Genomic DNA, 8,238 nt, shown 5'->3' with positions numbered 1-8,238 from the left:
AACCATATAATTGTAAAAGAGAAGGGGGAAAAACCCTCATGTGAACTGAAAGAATGACACCTGGTACCCACATCAAGGCCGTGAGCAACCAGTGAAATCATGGGCACAAATGTACTTTACATGGTCTACTGATGTAAAGTATACATTGGTGGAGGAAGCACAAACCTAACTAGTTTATAATATCAAAAAGAAGGCATGGTTGACACCAACTCAGTCTGAAGACAAATAGCAAAGCTAAAAAATCTTTTACATACCAACATACACACACACACAACCCCCACATACACAGACACATCCAAACGGACATATGCACCTATCTGTGAGTAAAAACAACCATGTAGACAAAACAGTAGAAAAGCAGGCTGGTGCAGAAAAAATGGACAACATTAATGGTTTAAACGTACCAAACACATCAACAAAGTAACAAAAATGTGTCGACTAAACTACAAGAGGTGCCTGCGTGCAGGATGGGCAGGCAATCCCACCATTATGCTAAAGACAAAGTGAACCTGCCCCCAGAAGGAAGGGTTCCTGCCTCCAGGACATGAAGCCCTGTATGGCCAGGTGCATTCCATCAGTACTGGGGGTCGGGGTGAGGGTGGGAGTGCAAAGGACACAGAGACACAGGACACCTGGAGGAAGAATTAAGAGCTGTTGCTATCAAAAGTGAGCCCAGGTGGAGTGCTCTGTGCTGTGGCCCCAAGAAACCGATTGGAGGAATGACCTTGGTCTCCTTTTTCCTGAGTTACTGGAACTCTGCTACATCATGGGACTGAGGAGTTTGGGGGTGTGGATGAGAGAGGAAGAGTAAGGGAGGTGGTGGGCATTTGGGGATCCAAAGTCAGAGTGAGCCCCAGGCTAGGGAACAAGGCAGCATTCTCTAGAGGTTTAAGGGTTTGGGAGTGGGGGCTGGTAGTTCTAAGAATAAAGGGATAATGGACTTCTTTTGACAATCCATCAGCCAAAGTCAGGCTGGAGGCCCGAAGATTTGCTCAATTGCCTGGGAGATAGGGGTATACTACCACCACAAAAATTGTGAAAAAAAGACGAAAAATTACGTTGTGCTACATTTCTTATTAATAACCTTGTACTTTACAATGGCTCACAGTTTTAGGTTTGTATACTTGTAATGTATTTTCTCTCTACATTTGTTTCACATTTTTTCTTACTTAATATAATATAAATAATTTGGTTAATAGATTTAACCTGCACATTTCAGCCACATTAATATATATATAAGAATCTGTTAATGGTATAAATAATCCTTTAAATAAAATAAATCTGATATGTTACATAATACTGATAAAAAATTACCATTGCTAATAATTTTGTAAGCCACCTTAACTTGCGGTTTAAGTAATACTGATGAATGGATATATAAAACTTGCTTTGATGATTCATATTTATTTTTGCCACTAAGAAAAAAACTGAATTATAATCAACCTTACCTCTGATAATGCTTTCAAAGTAGTGCTTTAGCCTCCATGTATGGGAACAGAAAGTTCTATCTTCTCAGGTACCGTTTGCAACAAAAACTTAACTCCGAGCATCAACGGTGGTGCAGCAAAAGCTCTCTAATTCAACAGGTGGCTACCAAACGTTACCTACAGAAATGACTGAGTAAAATATTCCATCTAAGATTTTTTTTTTATAAAACCTACTCTACTTTAAAACTTAGGTAAAAAAAATATGCAACAAATGGTTGCAGTTTCTGAATTCTTAATTTAGACCTGTGAGCCCTCATCCCTTTAGAAATATCTGCAAGGTTTCAATTTCCTAGACACTCGAAGTCAAGTCCAGTGCTTCCAGGCCAGGTTCATTCCAAAGAGACAATATAAATGGACACTCAGTGGTGTGCAGTGTATGTCATAATTCAGGTAATACATCATCATGCCTTCTCTCTGCTGTTAAATACAAAAACAGCATCTTTTACATTATCATAGAAAAGCATTTAGGTTGTATTTTTATTTATCACTTTACAATGGTAGTCTCTGGTAGGTGTACTCCATAGAAACCAAAGAATTTTGTACACTATTTCTTTGTACAATAAAAGATAAAGTGTGCATTAGGTACGCTTGTACATGACAATATTGTACAATATTTACATTTCTGATATCACCATGAAATTCTGTATTTTCTATATACAACATTGAAAATTCTTCAGAAACATTTGGACGATTTCTTATAATCACGATTTTAGTATCATAGAAAAAGAGTGTCTCCATAATCTCTCGACCATTTATCACTCTCATTACTCAGGGATTTTGATTGGTTTTTCCAGCATTCATTATCCTTCCTGATCAAAAAAAAAAAAAAAATATTGTATCACTGTTTCTTTTAGCACCCTGTGGTGGTGGTCTATCTGCCGTGGTATAAATATTGATATAACAGTGGCTATATCAATACCTATATACAGATATATCTGTGCGTGTTCCTCTAATAAATACTGCACATGCTGGAGTAGTCCCTGTTATCTGGAGATCTTCCTCCTCTTGGGTTTGGGGGGTCTCATTTGTCTGTCTCCCTGTGGGATTTGGTGAACCTGGAAATAAAGAGGAAGGAAGAAACAACAACAGTGATTGAAATCATACATACATATCAGATGATTTCTGACAAAGAAACAGGGTAGAAAATTGACTCTGGCTTTCATTTCAATCATTGCTATCATAGGGCATTTAAAATTTTTTACCAAAACCCCAGATCTCAGAGCGCCCACAGTCAGTACAAAATATGAGGAATCCTGGAAACTGATAAGCAGAGCAACACTCTGTGGACCCCCAAAACAGTGGAATACAAAGAAGGAACTGGAAAAAAAAATCAAGTGTGGGAAATGTGATAAGCAGCTACTACTGCTTATATGGAAAAGATGAAAATTAGGCCTTTTCCATTAGAGAGCCCTAGGCCACCAATTTCATTAGATTCTGGAAAGTGATAAATACACACCAGTCATGTTTTCTTCTTCACTCCATCACCCTACTTATTTTACAACTACTAAGAAGGGTCAACGATTATAAGAACCCAAGGAAGTTTATTTATAAGAGTGAATGGAAAATAGAATACCACTCCCATCTGTTGGCAGATCTAAGCTTGTATAGTCTGGGAAGGGCAATTAACATAACTCGTCTTTATATACCAACGCAGAAACTAGCAGTACATAGGGCTGTGTATCAGATTGAGCAAGGTGGAGTGGTAGTGGAGCATGATTACCAGGTATCAGACAGCAGGTACAATTTTGAGGGGCAGAGGGCAGGTGCTAGAGAGTTGATCAGGTGCCCACATTGTATTGAGGCTACTGAGAGGAGAGAGAGGAGAGTACAAGGTCAAGACTCAGGAAAGGCAGGGTGGGCCCAAGGTAGTGGTATAGCGAATGCTTAACAGCAGCTAGCTCCCTGTGGAGGGACACAAGCACACTGTAGCATATGCCAATTTCTGTGGTGTAAATTCTCCCACCATGGCCAGTTTCAAGCTACCAACATGATGTTAACAGAACTCAGAGTTAGAAGAGATGTGCACAATCAGCTCTTGAGATCCACTACAAGTTGGCTCAATTGTATGTTTTAAAAATAGCATTTGGATAACAGCAAAGGCCAATGCTATTCAGGGTAAAATGCAGAAAGCTTTTTCAAAAATAATATTTTAATTTTAAAAACATCATTTATGAGTTTCTTAAACTGCCTCTTCCTCCTAACCCCTTCATATACATTTTTTTAAAACCACTAGTTTCTGATAAACAGCCATAACTGAAACCTCTGTACAAGTGAAGAAAGAAGCCTTGATTCAACAATGTGAACTAGTAACTCATGGATCAAATGTGGCTTGAAAAAGGTATTTTGTTTAGCCATATGATGTTTTAATATTTTAAAAACAGTTGTCAACACTAAAAAGTGAGAAATTTTATTTCCAGACTGCTAGTGTCTCATGAAAAATAGGAGGATCTTGCAACACTCGTACAATTTCCCATATGGTTCACATGCGCTGGAGCACAGAAGAAGGAGCTCCTTCTGGAGAGGGCACATGCCCCAGGTTGCCACGGTCCCCATCACCTCCAACTGTCCTGAGTCAGAGACTAGCGAGGTGCTCGCCAAACCCATTTTCTCTTCTTCCTGAGCAGGCATATTGAATAATGCATTTCCTAGGCCACCTGAGTTAAGAGAACCTTACGATTGGGTCAGGCTAGTGGAAAGTCAGCAGAAGTGATGAGCTTCCATGCATGGCTCACAAAACCTATCCTGGTAGTCCTCTGTGTACACTCTCTTCTCTCGCCTGCTGGGTTGAATGCAAAGGATATAATCGAGTACTCTGCGGTCCTAAAGAATGGTGGACACCAGATACAGAAAGAACCAGAGCCCCTGAACAACTGTGTGGAGCAAGACCTTCCCCAAACAGAACCAGATCTGAGTGAGCCTTTCCTGTTTTGAGCCTTAAGACTGAAAGTTGGTAGGTGGCCTACCCTGACCAGTGCACTTGGCTGGCATTTCTGAATCCATTCAAATTGCTGTTTTTCTCATACCTGATCCACCTTACTTATTGATAGGATTTGTCTGGCTTCAAAAGGCATTTGAATATATAATTCCAGTTCCAGACTCTTCCTACAATTCTATCAGGAAATTTAACATCTCAGGGCCTCAATTCATCTATCTGTGAAATGATGGGTGGGATCACAAAATCTCTAAAGCCCATACCAATCCCAAAATTCTGTGAATCTATAACTCATATCTGCCATGCAACAGCCACTGGATGGGTTTCAGATAACTTTGTTAACACAAAGTGTCAAGCAAAAGTAAAAGAATTTACCTTTCATTGCTGAATAACTTTCAGTAATTCACATTATTTTAGAGATTACTAAAATATACTTTGAGTGTTTACATGACCAATATGTGAATTAGAGGATAATGATTATACTGCTTACATTCAACACTATTGAACTATTGCACCACTCAATAAAGAAAAAGTAGATACTACTTCTCTAAAACCAGAGAATTTTGTGCTGAATAATTTGTTTTTTTTTTTTTTTTAGGTAACAGTGGAAAGGAAATGAGAGGTTTATATACTCTTGATCTTGACCCTGCTGTTCAATTTCACTTTTGAATTCAACAGACACAGTGAAATTTGCATTACTAAATATTTAGGCAATACTAATAGCCACTGCTACTCAGAGTCCAGAGCAGATAGCTGTGGTTTGAACTTCAATATTTTGCCGCGCACATTTTAAAAGAATGTTATGTGGGAAAACAACAAAAGTTACTTATCTCAGAAAAAGACATAGTTAATACTGTTAGGTTATTTATTCTTAAAGTACTTTGAATCTTTTCTGATATCAGTCTTTTTTTGAGCCTAGTAATTAAGTATTGCTACATGAGTTGCTCGACAATATTTTAGAGACTTTGCCAAAAAAGTGTAATACAACTTATTTTCAAAGGAATGCAGAATAATGGAAAAATAAATTAACTTACAGTCCCAGACATTTTGTCCAGTTCACTCATGGCCTCGTGAATAGCAGCTTCTAAATGGTTATTTAGCTTTCCACTTCTGGAATTAATGAAAACAACACACCAGATTAATAAATTAAAGAAACAAAATCGCAATTTAATTCCTTAATCAGGAAACAGAAGTACCAATTCCACCTGAGGAAGTTAACTTATATTCACATTTGGAAAATTCAGATGACAGAACACTCTGGCATTCATTCTCACCACTGAATACTAATGATAAGTTCACATAACTATGAAGAAAATTGAACACACGATTGGGGGTAATTGATTCTTTTCTCTTCCACATGCTTCTTCCACAGTCTGATAATTTTGCAGGAAAGTTGGGCCACGAGTCTCTTTTCCTACAGACGCAGCTCCGCCTCCCGGCTTCCAGCCTGCCCTGCACTGCCTCTCATGCTGGCTTGTTTCTTTCTCAGGCAGCCAGGCTGTGTGGCCAAAGGGAAGGGTGGAGAGGCTGAATTGCAGGCTCTGGCCACTAGGGAGCTCCCTCTGCCCTCTCTGGAGCTCCTCGCTTCTGCAGTCGAGCAAGTGAAGGCTGAAATCCTGGTGTGTGTTCGTTCTAGATGGGAACCAGCTTAACTCGCCAAATCCGAGGCTCCCTCCATGCCTCCGCCCACCGGATTTTCCCAAAAACCAAAATGACATAATTATCTGAAGAGATAAAAAATGATGGTCTCAGAGTATCTAATCACTTGTCTGACCTTTTCTTTCCACTCAGCATTCTGTTATACATGTTGGGTCTGAAAAACACACGGTGTACCGGCCTTTATTAAAACTTACATCTAGGAAGCTGTTGAATGACTAAAATCAAGCAAACTCATACTATCCACCTCTTTAGTTATATATCCTTTGTCCACTCCATTAACTTATTTTTCATTCTTTATGCATATAAATAATTACCCAATTATGCTGAGTAAGGTGATTTATTTAATTTCTATTGTCATGACAACTACTAGCAAAGCTGCAGAGGTAAACCTTTTCATAACAAGCTATTCGCATGGCTTTCCAAGAGTTAAATCATATCTCAGCATCTACATGGAGACTGGAAATTTACAGTTGTGGAAGAATTTGGCTCACAGTCTCATTTAGTTTGGCTCACAATGTGTTTAAAAACATATTTGAACTTTAGTGGAATGTCTTTAGATGAGGCCTTTTGGTTTACTATAGCCCCTCACCAGGTTTTATCCTCATATGCCAAGACTGGACAATTCATACGTTTAGTTTCTGTGTACGCCTTGGAGAACTCTGAGTTTTCCACCCATGAGTAGTATACAGCTAAGCACACTGTGGATGCTCCATATATTTATTAAATAAAAATATTTGTCCAAAGCTAGTATGATGGACCTATATTTTGGAAAACATATGCGCTTAAGTCAGTTTAACTAAAAGGAAAGAGTAATGAATTGGTTTTAACTAAATTATAAGGGTAATGTAGCCCTCCTCCCCCTGTCTTTTGCTGACCTGTAAGCTGGCGTTAGCTTTCATATTTTTTCCCTTTTTAGAAATGTCAACAATGAAGAGCATAGAATCGATTAACAACCCATAACAAACCTACTTCAAAGAATAAACTGTTAATAAATTACATATTTCCTTTAAATCTTTTTTTATTTTAAAAAATAAAGCTGAAGTTCCCATTCGCCATCAATTCCTGGGCCCATTCTCTCCCACTCTCCTCCCCAAAGGCAACTGTGTTGTTTTCCTCCCAGTATATTTTTACATTTTATATAATATGTCCATGAACAGTATCTAGTATTGTTTTATTGTGTTTTCTCACATACATATTAAAATGTCCTGATACATACACCATTCTGCAACTTGTCTTTTTTCCCCCTTATCACTGTTTCTGAGCACTGTCCAAGTTGATATAACCTATTTATATGCTGTCCTTTATTTACCTACCCATTTTGGTTTTAAGAGGCCCTAGATATCAGGAAGTCAGTCTGACTTGTCTTCCCATTGAGGAGTTTGCTAAACAAAATTCTATGTGACTGAGTGGAACTCCAGTCCCAGGACTCTGCAGAGCCATGTAAGCTTGGCTGAGGTCTCTGAGGCTGCACGTCTTGACAGTATCACACATTGCCTAGATGCCCGACAATATTACTCCTTGTGTAATGTGTTAAATAGATTGATTCTTACTATTCCTTTTGCCTTGGAAAGTAGAAATATAATTTTTAAAAGATATTTATTTGTTATGCATTTTGATTACCTTATGGGTTAAAACTGTATAAAGTTCTAAATATCTAAAAAGAAGGTAAAATGTTTCCATGAAAAACCATCAGAGAATCTTGCTTCTCTCACCTTTATCTTAATAACACAAATACCTATTATTTATTGAAAATTTTCTATGTACCAAGGATTGTGTTAAATCTTTATATACCATTATCTCATTTAATCCTCATAACAATCCTAAGAAGTAGGTATTATGACAACTGTTTGTATGCAATACTTCATGGCTTTTTAGGGACAATTAGTAATTCTTTTAATGAGGAAAGTGGATATTTAAATACAAAGAGTTTTCAAAAGTAATAAATATAAAGAATCATGAAAAATTTTTACCTAACTATGAAAAATTACAATAACACCACCATTAACATACAAAAATAATTCAACATTACCTGTTGAATGAAAAGACAGGATTTTAGGAATTCATGATCTCACTCTTCAACAAAATATTTTAAATGTTTGTAAATACCATGTATTAATCTAAGCTAAATTGGTATAATATTGTTTCTCTTTAACAAACATA

The 8,238-nt window shown here is 37.6% G+C and overlaps 1 protein-coding gene across 1 annotated transcript in view; it reads right to left on the bottom strand.

The window, feature by feature from the left end:
* Window positions 1-1,937: 1,937 nt before the first annotated feature.
* Window positions 1,938-8,238, bottom strand: part of MBD5 (methyl-CpG binding domain protein 5) — a 117,045-nt gene continuing 110,744 nt past the window's right edge. The window contains exons 12-13 of the mRNA XM_025039251.1: window positions 5,454-5,529; window positions 1,938-2,542 (exon numbers count right to left, since the gene is read on the bottom strand). Coding sequence (XP_024895019.1) covers window positions 2,471-2,542; window positions 5,454-5,529 — 148 coding nt within the window. The 3' untranslated portion in view covers window positions 1,938-2,470. The remainder of the gene's footprint in view (window positions 2,543-5,453; window positions 5,530-8,238) is intronic.

Source organism: Pteropus alecto, unplaced genomic scaffold, assembly GCF_000325575.1.
Source record: "Pteropus alecto unplaced genomic scaffold, ASM32557v1 scaffold3, whole genome shotgun sequence".
Taxonomy (NCBI): domain Eukaryota; kingdom Metazoa; phylum Chordata; class Mammalia; order Chiroptera; family Pteropodidae; genus Pteropus; species Pteropus alecto.
This window is presented reverse-complemented; position numbering and strand designations above follow the sequence as displayed.